The sequence below is a fragment of the Dendronephthya gigantea genome, unplaced genomic scaffold (genome assembly GCF_004324835.1).
Source record: "Dendronephthya gigantea isolate DGI-Jeju-01 unplaced genomic scaffold, DenGig_1.0 000012F, whole genome shotgun sequence".
Taxonomy (NCBI): domain Eukaryota; kingdom Metazoa; phylum Cnidaria; class Anthozoa; order Malacalcyonacea; family Nephtheidae; genus Dendronephthya; species Dendronephthya gigantea.
The window spans coordinates 2,920,483-2,940,904 of NW_021163022.1; the positions used below are offsets into that span (position 1 = coordinate 2,920,483).

The following is a 20,422-nucleotide window of genomic DNA, read 5'->3' on the forward strand; positions in this document are numbered from 1 at the left end:
AAGACGTCGCATAAATCGACTTGATGACAGCGATTACAAAAAATATGAAAATGGGAATGCGATAATTTCAATGATGCATTTACCCGGGCGACTGATTTACAAATAGGAAGCAAATCTGAAATATTAAGCCTGTTGTTAAAAAATTTTCCAGCTCCAAAACTTCCACTATTCATGACTGATATTAATCATTGTAGTTTCAAACTGAGTGTTCATATTTTTGTCATGCGAAGTAATACGTATATTATCAGGCTTTCCTAAGCACCAGTTGTATAAACTACGCTTTTTCTGTTCTTTTGTGACCGCGCTTCGCACAGACGCAGCCGTATTTAATCACCTTTTACTTTATCAATATTAATTCTTTAAACGCAACTGAACCTACACAAGGCCACTGGACTCTCCCACTGAAATAACACTGTATTCAAGACAACTCAGATAGCACACAGTAATCGACAAACAATCTGCCTCAAGTGTCAACACAGCGGGATAGCCCCGTTTCCTGTCATCCTATACAACTGATTTTGCGGACTTGAAAATCGATCACAACAGCTGAATGTATTTACTAACACAGTGAGTCACAAAGTCGCCCGGTTAAATCACTTCCTTCATTGAATAAATTCTCTTCTCTGTGTCAAGACGTGTAATATGGACCTGAAAATCTTGTGTACTTTGGTGGTGTTCTGCTTTGGTATAAGCACAACAGTTGGTAAGATGAAGTTACGGTACCACTTAGGAAATTTTATAAAACATAATGGACACTATATGTGTAGATCGTAATCATTTAAATTCTACATATTTGACTCTCGCACAGTCTTCATTAGAAATTATGATAACTACACGACAGTGAAATGTAAAATTAAAAATGTTTATGTTATACGGAGTGTCCACTCTATTGTATTTTAAGTAAGATAGATTTCGTATTATGGTGTATATGGTTAGTTTGGTATCATTTACAAAAAGTCCACGCGGTTTGATACGGGGGTTTGTGTTCGTATACTATTATTATCAAAACTGAAGAGTTTTAAAGCGTCTGCAATATGTTTTGAAGAAAAACCCTCAACTTTGTTTGGAGTTTTTGTAAGTAAAATAATATTGTTTGTTGTCTACTGAGTTCATCATAAAGGATCTTATCTGGTTCTTCGAGAACTTCTTTATGCAATACACTGTTCAGACACAAACCAAATAGGCTTAAATTTGCGTAACGTTGGTCATTTTAAAAGATAAACCGCGAATGAACTTGAGTGACTAGAGAGAAAACGTTTTCACAATCTGTTAATGGTGTTGAATGACTTGTTCTATAATTGCTTGTCCAATACAAGATTCATTTCTCATTTGCCATAATAATTAATTTAGAATTGAAAAATCTTTAGTGTGCCATATTTCCGGCGATACCAAAGTTATTCTAGTATATTCCAGCAAGGACCAGTCCGTTTAGAAGGAAACAAGTGGCCCCAGAGGTCAGATTGTCAGCAAGACGCAGTTTGTAATTTAGCTTGTAGATACACCACGTAAGTATTTAATACTGCAAAGCTTTCGGTCCGTTAACCCGGGCCTTCATCAGTGCAATTCAATTCAATGAAGGCCTGGGTTAACGGACCGAAAGCTTTGCAGTATTAAATACTTACGTGGTGTACCTACAAGCTAAATTACTTATTGATGTCACCATGCAAACATACAAGAATATTCAGACGCAGTTTATATAACACTGTCCTATGTGTTTGAACTAATACCGTTTTTAAAACCCCTCTCGATGTCTTAAATTTAAACAAATCCTGTTGACATTCAGTGATCACATTAACCTCATCTGGATTTGATTACGAATCCTCAATATCTAATTCGTTTGTTTATCTCGAGTGCTCGAACTTTATTTATTTCACGTGGTTGCCCGCGGAGCTTACATACGAGAAGTTTTAGAGATTTTCTGCAGAAATTGGGCCTAACTAGATTTAATTTCCTTAGGTTTTTCCCCAATTCATGACAGCTTTTCAATACTGGTAATAAATCTATTTCGGGCAGGTTTTTTTTGTTCTACATTTTAGGTTAGGACCAGGCGCAGATCCGGAATTATGTGAGATGCGGAAGCAAAAGACTGAATACGTGCAGTCGACGAAAAAACGTGTAGGGCGCTCTATGCATGACGACGTCATTGAAATGAAACAGAGAATTTAAGATAAGATCACCGGCGCTTGGTAGATCACTTTAGGCCAAAAATTTACATAAAGTTACGCGATTTATTCAGAATGAAAGCTGAATCTTTGAGTATTTCGCTTCGAATTTTTTTCTATAGTCTTCTCGACTTAATTTAGGAATACGAAATGTGCAGTGAATATTATAGTGCCCACGACCCTCGAATAATGCCCGTGACCCGCGAATTAAAACCACGACGGGGTCATCGACTCTTTAAGAATTGCTTTATTTTTAAATTATTGAGATTTTCGTTTGTTGTCCCATAACCATAGTGACGAATCTCGGGTATGATAATGTGTTGGGATTTGGGAGTAATGAAGAATTTTTGATGTTCCAATATATAGGACAGTTATGTGCAGACAAACTGAGTTACTGTTCTCAATGGCCTGACAGTTACTGTACGACGTATAAGGATTACATGAAGACAAACTGCCCAAAGAAATGTGGTTATTGTACAGTAGGTATGGAGTTTTCCAAAAGCTTGTGATTACATGAACATGGTTCCTAATGGTGATAATTAAATAGTTCATACTCTTCTTCATGACTGGATTCCCAGGTGAATACAACGCTAAAGGCCTGTTTACAGCGACAATTTTAGGTAGCAATTTTCTTTTGATGGATGTGAACAAGTGTATAAGTTAGTTATTCAGAGAGTCTAAAAAAAGTACCCCTTTTGAATTCAAGCTGTTTGAATATCTAATCATTATGCTGATTATGAGGTTTGATTTCTGAGGAGGTTCTTTGCTCGTTTCATCTATCAAAAACGAAAATTCGCAGCTAAAATTGAGTGAAGTGTAAACCAGGTACTTTATGCCGGTATTTTGGGTTTTTTCACTCTATGTTATATTCTTATATTCGTTTTAGTGAAACCCACAGACTCAGGAACAGGTATGTCCTCTAACTATAACACTATGTGATAGAAACTAAAACATGTTTAAAATTTCTGCTTTTCGGACATGCTTTGGTAAATGTATAGGAACCTTAGGCTTAGCGCTGGTTTCCACTGTTGCGTTTTTTGCACGCACGTAAACGAACGTAAAAGTTAAATCATTTAAATGACATGAAATCAACGATTGGATGGATGCATATGGTTAGACACTGTTGATGATTCGTGTCTTTTTCTAGCATGTAATTATACATTTTATTATCGATGACGATGGTGCAACCATGCATGATCCGGAATTTCGACCAATGTTGAATTGTATGTCGGATGAATAACATTTGCTATGTCATGTGCATGGATACGACTTCACAAACCATTGACATTGTCTAAAAACAAAAAGAAGAATTGAAAACTATTTCCAGATAATGGTGCAATGTTTTGTAGGCATTTGTATATATTTTCAGCGTGCACTGATAAACAGTCGTCAAGTAACTGTGTTCGTTGGAAAAATTCTGGTTATTGTGCCGATGGTCATCGCTTCCAGCAATACATGAAAGACAACTGTCAAAAGACCTGTGGGTTTTGTGGTAATATATATTTAATATATATGCAGATTCGATTCCAAGAAAGAAAATTAGTAGAACCCATGACTGGATGTAGTGAAATTAGAGTCCTAAATTTAGTTTTCTCGTCAGTTTCGTGATTGGATCACCCAGTCAGGTGTGGTAAAATGTAGTTTACTGTTTAGTTTTGTAGATGTTACGTCTCCGTGGACCGTGGATAAGAATCTTACTACATTATAGATGGTTAAACTATACTGAATGATAACCAAACTAAAATCATGTGTCTAACAGTTTAGACTCTGTGACAAATTTCTTCGCTAAATTTAAAACCAATAGTAAAAGAGTTCTAAAGTTTTTCCCTAAATTCATATGTGACGAAACTTCAAAAGTAAACCGGCTAGATTACTTTAAACTGTCCCTCGTTGATTGCTACAACTACATATGTAACCTCCTGTGGGAAGGAGGTGGGAAGGTCGTATCCACCAATCTTCTTAAACCAGTCCATCTCATAGAGTAAATCTATAAAAATTTAAGTCGATAACGATGCTATCCTGAATCGCGATGTATTACAGGATCAGAAAACCAGAAGGTACCATGCACACGATCAGAAAATAATCGCATAAAATATAACAGATAATGAGACATTACAATCGATTATCAAGTGTTTGGTACACGAGAAGTGTATACGGCATTTGACCTTTATCCTGACGCTTATTTTCAACATCCATTAAATCCATTCCCCCCAAATGTCTCACTGGATTAACTAATTGTCCATAATACATTGATATATCTCAAGATGGCATCGTTATCATTTAAAAAAGGTCTCATTGGTATAAACTGATATAATCTTTTAAAGGAACTCAACCAGGTACAACTAAACCCACCGTCTCAACCAACCCAACAGAACCAAGCGGTGAGTTAAACACTGGCTTAAAAAAATAGCTACAGTCGCATCAATAAAATCACTTAAAGTCATGCATTAATCTATACTTGATCCTAATCATTTAATGCTTATGTTTATACTTAGTAAACCACGGATAAAATAACTGTTTTAACTTTGTTGTTTTATCCCTTATCTAAATAATAAAGATATTCAAATAACAAAGGTTATATGAAAGAAACGTATTGTAAACTGATAAATTAATGCTGTTAAATAGTAAAACAAAGTGACCACCAAAATGGCAGCAGCCATTTTACATACTCGCTAACTCTTTAGCTTAACTAATTTTCCTATGAGTTGATGATCCGTGCTACTAAACGGGGTTCATCTTTCATGCTTGAAACACAAAGCTCTATATATTGCAAGGAATGTTTTCTTGAGTGTTTTAGAGGTAATTCAGCAAAGTTTCGCGATAAGAACATCTCTTTTCCATACTGTAGGCTCGTGTTCTGCTTCCAGTAAACTTGACGGATGTTCATTCGACTCTGATTCGTGTGATTTTGTCGATGTTCCATTTGATGATGATCATGATTTTGTTTTGCAAACCAGTGGTGGACAAGATAACGGGGGTAAGCCCGGACTATATACACTTGATACCTGAAACTATATATGCTCCGGTAAATCCTTACAAGTTGTAAAATATGTGGAATCCCAGCTAATGTCAATCACTGTTTAGTTCTTTTAAATATTCCAAGCATACAAGTCTATAACATAGCAATTACTATAGTGCAAATTGCAAAATTCCAGCTGTGGTATCAGTTACTTGGACAGTATACTTAGGGTATAGGACCTTGGTAACCAAAACTAACCATTTTCCAGATTAAATTTTGGAAAATCTACCAACTGTTCGATTACCAACACATTTTTTGTCTTGTGAAAGCCACCTATTTTACCGCGTTTTAACATTATTTTCAGACCCATTTACAATATACGATCGTGTACGTTTCTTATACTGACGTATGTGTTCGACTACACGCCTGTACGATCGTCATATATTTCAAGTCAGACTTCATCATGTAGGGGCCCGGCCGTTCAGCTTGCCCCTGAACCACAGTCTCCTGCATGAACTCTGAAGTGTCTTTGTTTTGCCAGGTTATCTATCGTCCACAGGGCGTGGTAAGGCTGATCTCATTGTACCACTGGAGTTACTTGTTTCTCACAATGGAGATTACGGCACAATGTGCATGGAATTCTATTACAGAATTCGAAGGTAAAGTTATTCTTAGACTTGACCTGAATGCGCCCTCTGAAATACTGCATGCTTATTTTAAAAGTAGAGTTCCTATACTGGAAGTTGTGTATTTGTACTGTCCTATATGGCACAGAGTACACGGTGCAATTTTTCTTCTTGCAACTTGCAATGCAATTCTTCTTTTAAGAGATGTAAATTAGTGAAGAGTCTTCAATTAGTAAGTGTGAGAAACGCCATGGAGTGTAATAAAGACAAAAGTTCGGTGGTTGCCAAATTTACATCTCTCAAAAGAAGAATTGCATTGCAAGTTGCAAGAATAATTGCACCGTGTTACATGGCCTTTAAGCATGAATGGTATTCATCGTATTTTAGACTGGTATATAGTATATAATGCACTGTAATGTTGTGGTACTATGATATTTGCTTATCAGTCTGTATAACTCTTGTATGCTATAGTGTATGGTATACTATAGTGTCTAATTTGCTCTAACTTAATTTTAATCTAGTGGATCACTGGTGGTTTATCAAGTCACCAATGGCAAGACCTATCCAAAAGAGACCAAGCTACAATTGTCTGACTCTAGGGGCTCGTGGAAGAAGGCGAGAGTGAACTTCAGAGCGTCACAGAAATACCACGTTCGTGATTTTTCTTATTTTTTTTAAACATAAAGTATATAAGATCTGCTGGATATCTTAAAATCTTTCTTCTATTGAGAGACTGCACGGAACTCGTAAATGCTTCTTAAAATATATTTGATAAGGATTAGGGTTGGTGTTAGCATAAAATTTCAGTCAAGCTTAAGTTAGAATTCCTTTGAGATTTCTTCAATATCACAGTAGAACCATCCAAGTGATCAAGCCATTCAGATTCCAAGTGAATAAATATTTCATTTCACCATTTGTTTTAATCTGCAGTTGTTGTTCCGTTCCACGCCCAACTCAGGATCTGTCCACATCGACAATGTTCGATTTTGCAGTCGTTGCAATTAAAAGGTACCGTATATGGTTCACCATATTATGAACGAAATCACAAAGACAACGATCACGGAAAACGGTAACGCTTTTTGGTCATTTTCTATGTTTTAGGACGAAAGAAGAGTCTGTGTTTTAAGTGAAATTACATTCACACGCACTCATATATTTGAAAACATACTGTATGGAATGTTCTAAATAAAATAATAAAAAATATCCTTTGATATTTTGTATTATATCATCATTTTGTATCAAAAGCCGGTTAGCTTAACCCTGGGTTAAAAGCAAATCTTTACATCAATTTTCTTAATCGCCTGTTTACATTCCTGCACACACCAGGATGGCGTAGAATTGCGTAGAATGACGCGTGCGCTTCTGAAAAATTTCGGACACGAAACATTCGCAAAATGCAAAGAGTGAGACTTCTGGTATAATGTCTATTCTGTGCTATAGCTCCCAAAAAAATATGATTTTTTTTCTATCCACAAATTCCTTCCACCACTTCCTTCAACCTCGTACCCCGCTTCTACAGTAGAAGATCAGTCTAAATATGACACGTCTCCCCTTTTCTAAACAGCTAAATATTTTAGTCTTCTTGTAAATTGATGAATTTATTTTAATAGCCGGAATAAAAAGAAATTTGGGTATTGATTCTGAAATGAAAGTTATAAACTTGTGCTGAAAAGTATTGTTAAAATTGATTTGTAGTGATAGCATTACCCATGCCGTCAAACTGATCAACAAGATTGTTTTCCGCATATTTCTAAGTTTCCCACTGGCAAACTTTTTAAGAGTGGTGTGTGTTTTTTGTCCTGCGTGTGAGGTCTTGACGATTTGGCTCGGTACGCGAATCCTGAAGGTAAGTTGGAATCGATGCTATTGTCATGGCCACTAGGGTGTCTAAAATAAACCAATATTGAAACAATGACCTCAGACCAAAAAGACCCCAGGCCTAACTACTGAAAGTCATTTATATATTGTACCTAGAAGTTGTACTGTGTCAGTTTAGAAGTCATTTGCGATATTCGCCAAACCCGCGGATAGTGTGATCCGTTTTATGTGCTGTTCAAAGTAACTCTATAAATTTTTCATCATTTCCAGTTTGTGCAGAGTCTTCGGAAAACATCAAATTCGAATTGAGGTAAATTTGTTCGTTAATTTATTTATATTGCAAATTCCTAAAGAATTGAAGAATATTAAGTAGTGCATGATTGTATAAATATCCTTTGGATCGGATAGTGTTTGTGAAAAAGATTAATTGATTCTGACATGGAATCAGAAAAAGTTAGTCGTTTCCCACCGTGACGATAGCGGTGCAGCTCGTAAAAAATCTCTATTATAGGAGCGAATAAAATATTCATAGTGTATAGTGATATAAAAGGTTTTTGGCCTATAACGTAAAAGTCATTCATTTATATAATTGTTTACAATCTTCATTTAAAGAAGTATTTACACATGCAAATTTGATCATAGACCTAATTAGGTTCACTTATTTGACTGGCAATACCACTGCAAACAGTTGAACTAATGACACTTTATGTCTATCAGTGATGGGAATTTCGAGAAACGGAGAAAATTCGCTTCTGCAGTGTCCTTTCAGTTTTAGTTTAAGACAAACTATACGCATTTTTGTTTGGCGGCAAGAAAAGCAATCGATAAAAAGTATTTCTATTTTTAAGTACATGAGACGTAATTGAAATTACGAGTCTATTTTCATTTAAGTATAACCTTTGTAAATTGCTCCAACCACAAGATCTCCTGTATATTCTGAGTCAAAATACTTTTTTCACGGCACAGCGACTCGGCATGGCGTTAAAATGACGACGCTTTGTCAAGTAATTATTATCTCAGTGTTAAAACTGAGAATGTTTATTCTCCTCCATGTCGTTGTCAAGGTCAGTTGAACCAATTTTATAGCTGAACACTCTTCTTTTATCAAAACAATTTCACGCGAGACTTGATAAATTTTACAAATGAAATGAGTCAAAATATAATATTCAGTTTATGTATCACTAGTTGCCTGAAGACATATTAACGTAACGTCTATGCATGCTGGCAAAATAACTTGGTTGATACAATAGAAGAAAAATTGTATTTCATAATTCATATAATGTGAGAGCGTTGATGTCGCCATAACTAAGTGTTATAACCTATAGTCCATACTATAAAGGCTTTATGATATAGAAGTAACTCTGAAATAACTCAAAAAATTCTTAGGGATTTTCAAAGTGATAGGGATTTTCATGCATATAGAGGAAGGAAAAGGCGAACGGAACTTCGTTTTTTTATTCATATTCAATTATTGAGTGTCGTCTGTTCACATTGTGATTGCACTCTTAACATATCATTTTTGCATGATTAACGGAATCCCCCTTTGTCTAGAATAATTGCCCTATTCTGTAACAGGAAATGCCTAATATAAGATCTTTTGGGGGGAGATTGAGAACTTTGAATAAATCCGGAATTGTCAGATCCTGCTTTCACACAGTGGTGCTAATTAGGATGATATTTTTGTGCCATTTTGGAGGTCAGTCTTACTCACCCTATGCTGAGAATTGTGTTTACAAGCTACGAATAAAGGTTGCCTATAAATTCAGTTGAAGAAATTGTGCTGCCCCTCAATACTACATTCAGTGCAAGTGGTGGATAACAAGCTTAACCGAGGCGATTTCTTACGCGGGTTTCTCTTCAAAGTCGAATTTGCCTATAAAGGTTTTTGATTGATTCACCTACATCAGTTATAATACATATATGGGGGCTAGATTTCCTTTTATTAGTTAAATTTTAAAACTTCCGTGCTAAATTGATGATTATGATATGGTTTTTATCTCTATTGCAGATATACAAACTTCAGATTAAAATGATAACAGTTTCATTATTTTTGCTCAGTCTTTTGACCGTGATTGAAGGTAAGTCAGTCTAGATATAGATGAATTCTGTCAGTTCATTTATCGTCGAATATGTTCACGTTTTTCGCCTTGTTCAATGAGTTTATCCGTCAAGTTCAATTAGATCTATTCTAGAACTATGTCTATAATATGTAATAATTCAACAGAATTTCCTTAGTCTTAGATTTGCCCGGAATTTTCCGTTAAGTAGAGTTTCAGTTTTCTTCATTCAATTTCATTGACTGTGTTTCTATTCAAGGGTCGAACATATGTAATCTCGGAGATACCACTAACCCCACTGGTATCGTGTCATCCCCCAATTACCCAAGGAATTACCCAGTATCCCAAGATTGTTCCTTCACGATAACAGTACCGACTGGTAAATCCATTGTTATCTCGTTTAAAGCAATGGATCTTGAACAAGATGAAGGTATGATCATAAACGTATTCAAAACATGGTTTAGAAATTATATATGGTCTATACGTATAGTTTAAACTTTGCCGAATGCAATAGTTCTCACGGGGCTCACCCCAAACCCCTCCCTCTTCCCATAGGTCACAGTGCGTTACACGTGCGTCCAACAGTCTCTGTCCGGTTCTTCTAGAACACTCCTGTTCCCTGCTTTGTATTAACATAGAATAAATGATGATTTTTTTGCAGTGTTTTAGTGATATCCGTATAAGTTAGTTATGAACCGGCTCAGTGATATTCGTATGAGTTAGTCTTTCTGGGGCCGGTTGTTCGAAAGGCGTTTAGATTAAACGGTGGATCGGTCCAAAATGGAAAACAAAATGATCTATTCATTGAACAACTGAGCTGATATATTTCGATGTAAATAGTTTAGATTTCACTGGGAAAAAATGTTTAATGCATAAGATGTAGTCTCAGTGATTGAAAAGATGTATTAGAGTCTGGCTTATTCACTATTTAAGCTAAACGCCTTTCGAACAACCATCCCCTGAATAATAGACCGGCTGATAAAGCTTTTCAAATACAAGTTTGGTGGTGTAGTTCAAGTTTAAGCACTTGCAGGTTTAAGTTGGTGACGTATCACGTTCTTTTAGATGAAAATTCCTGCTATGACTACTTGGAGATAAAAGATTTAGTGACGAATGATAAGACTATGCACTGTGGAACCAAGATACCAGAGGATATCACGTCCAAAAGTAACCGAGTACAAATATCTTTTGTCTCTGATTTTTCTGATGCCGGTGAATTGAAACCAACTGGATTTCAATTAACGTACAGAACTATAACAAGTAAGGTTCAAACTCATTACTGACCTAAAAACAAGTAAACGACAAACCTGCGACAGCTCTGTGCCAAATTATTCTCTGTCGTGTCACGTGTGTGTGTGTTTGCTCTACTATAGTCAATAGCTTATTGTTTGATACAGAGTATAGGTATTGCTATAGGTAGATATTGTTCACACAGCCTGTCTTGACAGACTTGTTTTTAATTTTATTTTTCTCCTGCAGTTTGAAACTTCGTTAAAAGAAATAAGCGATAATCTTGTATAAAAATTTGATACTGATAAAGTTGGCAATATGTAGTAAACTGTATACAGCAACGTTCCACATCAAAATTGTCTGTTCTAATAATTCTTTATTCTCTCATAGATATACAAGGCACGAATGTGTGTCCTGGTCGTCAGTTTATCGGTAACGAAAACGGTGGCTACATTAGTTCACCCAACTATCCTTTGAACTACAGAAACAACATTAACTGTATGTTCACACTTCTTGTCCCAGCTGGAAAGAAAACTCATATCAATTTTGTGGAAATGAAGATTCAATGTATGTATAATCACTGTGAGTCTGTGAAGTTGAAGAATGACTTTGACAGGTCTGAAAGACTGAAACCTAATAAGCAAGCTTCACCTTCAAGGCTACATTCATTATTGGGGTTTTCGGACTGTCCAGACAAATCTTGTTAAAGTGATCTCGAAAATCAATTTTCATGTCATATTTAGATGACGTGCGCTGTACGAAGGATCACCTAAACATCTCTTCAAGTACTGAGTCCAGAATTATCTGTGGTGAAGGCAGCCCAAAAGCAAGTGTGTTTCATGGCGAAAAAGTTAATTTTCATTTCATAACAAACGCACGAACTACCACCAAAGGCTTCCTTGTCAGATATCATTTCACGGATGACGAAACATATAAAAGTATGATCAATAGTTTGTTCAAATGATCAGTTCTTTGATGATTAGTATATCTATTGATTATATAGGTGTTTAATAAATTTTTGCATTAATTTGATTCGTAAACGATTTGTGGTTTTAAATATTGATTCAGGTCGCGATTTTTTCTCTTCCGGATATGTCATTTGTTAAACGCTTACAATTTTCTAGACGATTGTGTCTGTCCTCGTGGTAATTCCTATATCAGAGTTGATTTGACGCAAAAGAAACTCATTCGACACACAGATGATATTCGTTTCCAATTCCGAACCACTCAATCTAATTCATTATTACTATACGCCATGGGCAGACATCGAGATTTCCTCCGAGTCAAGCTGGTGCAAGGACAACTTAAATTTAGCGTTGATCTTGGCACAGGTATGAATTAATTATTGTGGACTTTTGTGCAATTACAGAAGGGAACTCCCACAGTTGATAACTGTATCCCATTGGGTCTGAGTCTCACCACAGTTCGTAACTTTGCTTCAGCCTTCAAATACTACGATATCATTTTTCTTGAAACTTTGGCCGAAACTAATTTCTGACACTGAAATAATCCCACAACATCAATACCTGTGGATCAATCAATACCTGGCCTCTCTATATTCTACTTAAGGGTGATGGGAGCCCCCCCTCCCTCAACAGTGGTGAACGAATGCGTTGCATTTTGTCTAGTAAATGCAAACACAAAACTGTGCGCTCGTTAACCATATCAATAAAAATCTCGTTTCGTTTCCAGGTAAAGGAACGATCACTGTACCTTCCGGTCCACTCAATGATAATCAATGGCATAGTGTAGAAATCACAAGAAACGGACGACGAGCAAAAGTGAGCGTTGATAGACGAGTTGCAGGTAAAATATTGTGGAAACCTACGTCAATGATTTACTGATTGAAGAATAAACGTTTCAATTTGTATCATTTTATGATATTTCATCGCCATGGACCATCAGTACAGCTGAAAAGAACGTCCCAAATTTAAAAACTTTGTAAAATCTGATTGCAAAATACTGAAAAGTGTGAAAAATATCGCCGCAAAAAATTTAGGATAATCTTTCCAGCTGTACAACTCAGAACCCTTTGTTGACCTATGGATGGCTTTTCACTTTCTAATAAGAAGCTTTGTTCAGGTATCGTGGAAACACCGGGTATATTCACGAAACTAGATCTCAGGGCCCCAAATGCATTGATGTACGTCGCAGGAAGTGCCCGCCGTCGGCATGGATCAAACTTTGTTGGTTGTCTGAAGAACTTTGTGATTGACAACCGCAGGCCAATCGTGGACGCTTTACGTGGGGATCCAGCTCATACTGTTTACTTTAATCCGTTCCCACGATGCCCTTCTACATAATGGGTAAGTATTAAGTATTATACACTTCATTACCTGGCTTTTCATGCTTCTTTCATACATACCGGTAGTACTTCTGTGATCAAGAGTGACAGGCCAACCTGATATAGTTTTCTTTGCTAATAGTGATTAACTTAATGATTACCGATTATCTGTCGCCGTCAGCTTGGTATTTTACAGCAGGCTTAACATTGTCCAAGAGTGCAGCACAGATCATCCCTAAGCCAACCCCTCTCAGTACATTCTAGCACTAGACATAGCTACTGTATAGAGGGACTTGTAGAGCATTTCGGGTGCTCAGGGCAAATAACAATTCTTAGCGTCCTGTCCCCACAGGTACTGTTAATTACTTTACGGGCGCTAAGGCCTCTTCAGCATTTTTTGAATCAAGTTTACTGAATAATATTATCGGTTATATAATATCGTGTTCATTTAAGGTGAATTGCCTGTACTAACACACAAGAATATGCCGACGTTGAAAACAGATGAATACTTGTTTGCGGTAGTGTCGATTTAAAAGGATTACCTTGGAATTAATACTTTTAATATCCCACTTAAATGTGCTTTCATTCAGCGATTTTCCTGAAACTTGCACACATAGGAAAAAGGTGGACCAGATATAGTTTGTTAGCCTAGCTCGGCTAACTTATACGTCTCACACATTTGTAATATGACAGCCAAGATTATCCATAACTTGATAAGCCTAAAAAAGCTCTAATTTGTTAATTTCAGAAAGTAACGTTTATATATATATATATATATATATTAATATATATATATATATATATATATATATATATATATATATAAGCCATGCGATGATGGTATTTTTGTAAATATATACAAACGGTATATCTTACTGTATCTCTGTGGTTGATATTTTCCTTTTAGTAGTTTTATTACTTATCTTCTACATGTATCCTATTCCTTTGTATCCTTTCATATCCTTTCATTCCTAAGGAAAGTTTACGCACAGCGTACAGCATAACCCCTTTAGAGAATTTGTGAATTCTTAAAACCAGAATCGAAGCTGGAGCGAGTCAGCCATCGAATATTATATTAGATCCTAATTTTGGGTGGCGCACTGCATGAATGACGGTGCAAGCTAGTGGCAGAGACGGTTGAATATATTTTATTTGGGGAGGGACCGAATTTAAAAATGATTAAAATTTTCTAAACATGCGAACCAGAAATGTGTATGTAGTCCATATAGTCTATACTCTATAGGTTTCTCTAAGAGAAATCAATTAACATTGGCAGGACGTTTTTCGTTGGTTTTCGAATGGAACTGACGCGTTAGCTAAAAGTAAGCAACTGCGCATGCTCGGCAAGTGCATTGCAACTAAAATGCTCGGCAACCGCGCATGCTCGGCAAGTGTTTATACTTTCCATCTCAGGCACTTGCCGAGCATGCGCACGGAAAAAGTGGGTACACTAGTTAGATCTCTGTATCTATTATTTCCTCTGTGATTTAGTGTTGCAGTTTTTATACACTCTGTAAAGGGTGTCCCCACCCCCCCGAAAAAAACAACTATTTAAATCACCTGTTGCCCTATTCGCGAATTCCTGCCCGTGCGGATTTAACGGAACTTATAAAATGCTAAATACAAAAATTTACAATTTGCTGGGGACATGCCTCGAAGGTCATCAATCAATCAATCAATCAATCAATAAAACTTTATTTAACCACGCTACCCTCATCATCTGTCGATGGTTTTCGTGAGCGGCGTCACACAATTACATTAAAAATACCTATGTACAAGTATTAAAAATAGTATTATAATATAAACGAATAAACATGCAATGTAAGTATTAAAGAAGATAAAAACTAGGAATAATCGATGTCTGACTCAGTAGTTACATTATATTATCATATTTTTAAGGATACCTAAAGATTTTGTTTCCTTTGCTTGCTTTGGTAGACTATTCCATAGCGCAGCCCCACTGTAACCAAAACTCTTTTTTAAATATTCAGTTTTTGGTTTAGGAAGTGAGAGATTTATGTCGCCATTTCTAAGATTATAATTTCTCATATTTGTCTCCCTGGTAATAAATTTATGTTTTAAGTTAGGGGATGAGTGGTTGTTTAGTATTTTAAACATCAAAACAGATTTATTCATTTTATGTCTATCATTCAGATTCTTCCACGACATAGCATGGAGCAAATCTGTTGATCTAACATCGTAGTTGGCCCCTGTCATAATTCTTGCCGCCCTGTTTTGTAGTTTTTGCAATTTTTCAATGAGTAAGCTTCCACAATTATCCCATAAAGGAGAGCAATAATCAAAATGTGGGAGCACGAGAGAATTATACAAATTTTGTAAAGTTTCGTACGGTACAAATTGTTTTACTCTTTTAATAATTCCAATGCCGGACGCAACTTTTTTACATGTTGCATCTATATGCTTATCCCAGCTCATTTTTTCGTCTAGTTCTACTCCCAAACAACGAAAAGAGGAGCAGCGAATAACATGTTTATCTTTAATCATTACTTGATCATTCCCAACTTTGTGTTTCAAATTATAAGAAGATCCTATAAGGGAATTTCCTATAAGGGAATTTGATCCTATAAGGGAATTTGTGTTTCAAATTATAAGAAGATCCTAGGTCATCGTGCGTGAGTTGTAAATTTAAATATCGTTATCCATATTTGTAAATTGTAAATATCGTTAATAAAAATAATTTGTGGGTACAAACAAGTTTTAATGTCATCACGCATAAAATTGCTTATGTGAGTCCCAACAGAGTGCTTATAGGCATTCAAACTCTATATTACATTGTTATGGGTGATTTCAATGGTTTTGGGGTTTTTTGGGACACCCTGTATTGTGAGTAAAAGTCATTGAACAAAACATAACACTCTTCATCACAAAAAAGCTAGACATCGGGCAAGACCATACACTATGGTAAATATTCCAACGAATTTATTATTCTTGTAGAGTTTTGTAGCGTTGCAACAGGAGGTCTCAGGATAACGAATTGGTCATAACACGAAATATTTCCACTAGCCACAGCTATTTTGAGTCACACCGAACGCATTTAAAACAATAGTTAATCAATTGAGATTGTCAATTCGTTCGGCACATGAGAAACACGACGTTTGAAACAGAACTTATTGTTAGGTGTGATCAATGCATAAAGTGCATTGTCCGTTGAAATGTTCTTTGAGGTAATAAAAGGTGATTGAATTCGGAAGAAACGTAGACTTGGTACTGTCGAAGAAGAAAGGATCACTCAAAGAAGGTTTAGGAAAAAGTTAGAAGAACCTTGTTCAGGTACATGGTCGTGGTTGGTTTCAAGAATCTGTTGGCTTGCATCAGTTGCATGATCCGTAGTTTGCAAATTAATTCGTCGTCGTGTTGATTTGAATAGCCAGAAGACATCAGCGACTGGAGGCATATTCGTGCTGATTTTCATTGCTATGTCTTGTATATTTCGATTCAAAATGTGCAATACAAGTGAGCTGTGAACTTAACTTTTGTTTTTCCTTCCTTCATTTCATTTCAGAACGAACTATGGCGCAGAAAGATGGAGAAGGCGAAACACAAACGCTTGCCGACAACGAATAATAGGTATTCATTTTGTGTTAATATAATGTAATATGTGTATTTTGCATTTATGACTTGAAATAAGACGTTTGTAGTTTGTACACGGTGGGCGTGTAAAACTAAAACTAACTAAAATATAGTTCAAACATTTCGGGACTTTAATCTTTATCCTAAATTTTTCACAAAAATGGTTGAAACTTCCCGTCTGGTTACCCGTTCGTAAACACTTCATGTTATTTTTGTTCAGGGAAAGACAGATTCAAACTGAAATTGAATGCTTATAAATATCCGTAATGGTATATGTATGTACTTTATGCTAGACTTGACATGTGCGGAGTTTCACGAGCCTCGGTGTCTGTGTCTATTGTATAATGTTCAAAGCGTGTTTTCTACTTTCAAAGTATCGTATGGTGCTGTAGTGATTCTTTTGCTTCTCATGACAATTAGTTTTACCATGCACAAAACAAAATACAAAACATATGCCCGTGATTTTTTTGTTTCACCGAGGTTTTTTCTTTTTAGAAAGAAAGAATCATCAGAGTGGAAAAATGTCGGAACTGCCTTGGGACATTCATGCACGCAAATACAAAAATATACACGAGTAAAAATATGCATGGTTTGGCTTTTTTGCAGGGATATGCTGAACACTCATCTGTTTACCTCCTTGATTTTAAAATTTTCGCTTTGCGATTTTTGCATGGTCGTGTCAAGCGGAGGAAATACATGTGACATTTTGTATTCGCGTGCGCGAATACATTTTGTATTCGCAGGATCAGATAGTGAAAGATCGTCGCATCAGGATCAGATGATGACGAGACAGGTGTACAAGTGGCAGCTAGTTGAGGTAAATACTATAGGTATTCTGTTTAGAGTAATGCATGGTTAGTGCATTAATGATTTATTCTCGGATTTATTCGTCCTGGTGGTCTAACCTAGTATATTCACACGTAGTAACATTTAACCCTTTTCGACAATGCATGATAACAGGAAATTTTTAACAGCTCTCTTGATGGCGTTTTCGAGTTTTCTTGATGGAACATTAATTGCTAGTTTTTTCACTTGGTGGCATGATGGCTAATCATGGCTATAAAGCGTTAGATGAAAGTGAGAAAATGCAATTAGCATGGCAGACGCGCACGCAACAAGGAAATTTCGAATTCGCATCATCCTAATTTTAGATTAATACGAAGGAATGTTGAGCCCGATTACGTTTATTTCCTCCATTTTCGGTCAACCGTAATCCACTAACGTATAAAAAAGTTCAACGGTGCATGTCGTAGGAAGGGATACTGGAAGAGTGTTGTCTACATCGGTTTCAGATTAAAAAGCATGCAAGTCGTGAATATGAAGCATTTCTTTCCAAAATGCCAAATTTACAAAAAATGCATGATCATAAATGAGCATTTGAATAATTGAAATAATTTTTATTGCCACTGTCGGAAAAAGCGCAGTTTAATCAAAATTTTTAAAGGCCTGCTGTTTGCAACGGACGGTATGCGCACTTTACAATAAATGGCATGAAAGAAGTAAGTTTCCTGTGTAAGATTAATCGCTTATTTTAAAAATTCATTTTTATCGCAATGTGCCATTAAAAATCTACTTAATTTATCGCAATGTGCCATTAAAAATAACTTTAAGTAGTTTCTAGTCACTGTCTATAAAAAAACCGGATTCTCGTTCCTTGGGCATTACTCCAGTGAAAACTCCAGTGGAAACGAGATTCGCTAGCCGAAAACTGGCATGCTTTCAGGCAGCATTTCTACCCATCATGGGTAACCTAGTTTTGATAAATTATGTGATACTAGTCAAGCACCTCTTTAATTTAGACACTTCTAATTTGAGCACTTGTCCTAATTTTATGGTCCATTTTAAAGACGATATTCATGAAACGCCAAATTAGGCCCCAACCTCATACCCAGGGTCTTTACTCATGAGACAGGCTCAAACCTATAAAAATCCGTCTGTAAAAAAGAGGCTTGATTTCATACTTGCTTTCTCTCGTTCACGTTTAATTAAAGAATAAAAACCAATTTCCGTTGAGAAATACTGATCCTCCTTCAAATACCCTCTACTGTTAGTCCCAACCAACGATGCTCCGAGATAATATATCTTGATATGATCGAAGAAGTAAAGAGGCTAACTAACCATTGAAAGGAAAAGCCCCGTGGGCTTCAAACTCAGTGTGGTCTCGTGTTGATCCCGGAAAGCTTATTAATCAAAATAGCTGGTTATTTGTGTACATGTTTTTTTTTAAGTTTGATAAACAAATCTTTGTTTTTATTGACTTATTGAGTTAAGGGATTTTTTATTTTTCTGGGTGTCAATACCAGATCCGAACAGGAGTCAGCCATCAAATATATATTATTAATAAATTATGTGTTTTTTTTATGAGCTCCAATTGGAGCACTTGTCCGAATACGGACACGTACTGCTTTATCAACTGATGGGAAACTGGAAATTTTCTTATACGACTGAACTCCTGCTGTCACTTGACACTTTGTGAACCTCGCTTACTGGCACCCTCTCAGTACTGGTAGCCGTGTATACGAGCATCTCAGTTGAGTTCAGCCACCTCTCAAATCTGGGCCTTGTAAGTTGCAATGCGTGCACTCAGGGACACCAGAACTGCGAGATTAGCAGGGCAGCTGCTATTTACCAGGAAGTGTCAATTTAGATGATCGCATGTAATAACGCTAGTAAATAACGCTAAAAATTCAACCAACGTAAAAAATGACGCATAAAGAATAGCTACCACATAAAGAATACAACAATGGCAATGGTCTGCCGGAAAATCTCCGGATATCGAAATCTAACATTAAACAGAAAAAAACGATGAGACTATTTAGTACTGAATGTAGTGGTATAGTAGGAAAAAGTCCGAAAAACTTTATTTATAAACCACACGCTAGCCCCGTCAAGGTGTCAACAAATGCTGATTTCCACAGGAGTCAGGAGGCGTGTGCATAATGCTCTAATAGTTATGCGTCGGCAACCCTCCTAGTGAATCAGTGAGCAGTATGAAGTGTCCCTTCACGAAATTTTGCCTCCCTTGCTTTTCCATGATTCCATCGTTTTTGGCCAACAGACCGAATATACGCGGAAATCCCTATACGAAAACCTCCAACTCTACCATGGAATCTGCGCGATTAAAGTCCTTTTTAGCCTGACAGTGATTTGAGAAATTTAGAGTGAACTGTAAACCCCTTATACCCTAGCTAACAAGTAGAACAAATATATTACGACGCCTATGGTTAACTAAACTCACGTACTGCGGTTACTGTGTTTTCGAGTTGACGTCACATGAACCCGAGAATAGAACTTATTGATTGATAGATGATCAATAAGGATTCAATGACGAGTGTCATGACATTTTGTAATCAAACTCGTAAATACAATTTTAAATTCACCTTGACTCACTGTAATAGCGCGATTAAAATGGAGGCCTAAAATATACTTGTGGTCAAAGTTATAAATGAGAACGACATCTTGACAACGATAAATTTCATGCTGAGATCGACTTCCTAATTATACGCTTAATTACTCCTAAGATTTCAATCCTGTCCTGCTGTTATAATGAAGTTGAATTACTGATATCTAGCACATACCAGAATTTTTCATTGCTGGTAAAATCATCCAAAATATTTTCAGCAAGCACTGATATTCATCTAGAATATTCGATGTATTCCTTATGATTAATGAACTAATTTACGTGATTTTGCCCA

General features: G+C 36.3%; 2 protein-coding genes across 6 annotated transcripts; both read left to right on the forward strand.

Moving 5' to 3' along the window:
• The first annotated feature begins 321 nt into the window (after positions 1-321).
• On the forward strand, positions 322-6,950 carry LOC114518946. Of its 2 annotated transcripts, XM_028538990.1 has the most exons (10): positions 402-703; positions 2,529-2,645; positions 3,049-3,072; positions 3,532-3,654; positions 4,487-4,543; positions 5,011-5,139; positions 5,663-5,780; positions 6,269-6,398; positions 6,678-6,755; positions 6,849-6,950. In XM_028538990.1, the coding sequence occupies exons 1-9, from the start codon at positions 643-645 to the stop codon at positions 6,750-6,752; spliced, it is 834 nt and encodes a 277-aa protein (XP_028394791.1). In that variant the 5' UTR covers positions 402-642; the 3' UTR covers positions 6,753-6,755; positions 6,849-6,950. The 2 variants fall into 2 exon arrangements, with proteins under 2 accessions (XP_028394792.1, XP_028394791.1); XM_028538991.1 differs by lacking the exon at positions 4,487-4,543 and having other exon boundaries at positions 322-703.
• A 161-nt stretch (positions 6,951-7,111) lies between these two features.
• LOC114519169 (tolloid-like protein 1) lies at positions 7,112-13,883 on the forward strand. 4 transcript variants are annotated; one of them, XM_028539252.1, is made up of 10 exons: positions 7,112-7,875; positions 9,574-9,643; positions 9,882-10,052; positions 10,688-10,882; positions 11,243-11,419; positions 11,596-11,790; positions 11,977-12,183; positions 12,545-12,658; positions 12,935-13,158; positions 13,590-13,883. In XM_028539252.1, the coding sequence occupies exons 2-9, from the start codon at positions 9,595-9,597 to the stop codon at positions 13,153-13,155; spliced, it is 1,329 nt and encodes a 442-aa protein (XP_028395053.1). In that variant the 5' UTR covers positions 7,112-7,875; positions 9,574-9,594; the 3' UTR covers positions 13,156-13,158; positions 13,590-13,883. The 4 variants fall into 4 exon arrangements, with proteins under 4 accessions (XP_028395053.1, XP_028395054.1, XP_028395052.1 ...); XM_028539253.1 differs by lacking the exon at positions 7,112-7,875 and adding an exon at positions 8,285-9,261; XM_028539251.1 differs by lacking the exon at positions 7,112-7,875 and adding an exon at positions 8,286-9,446.
• The last annotated feature ends 6,539 nt before the right edge of the window (positions 13,884-20,422 follow it).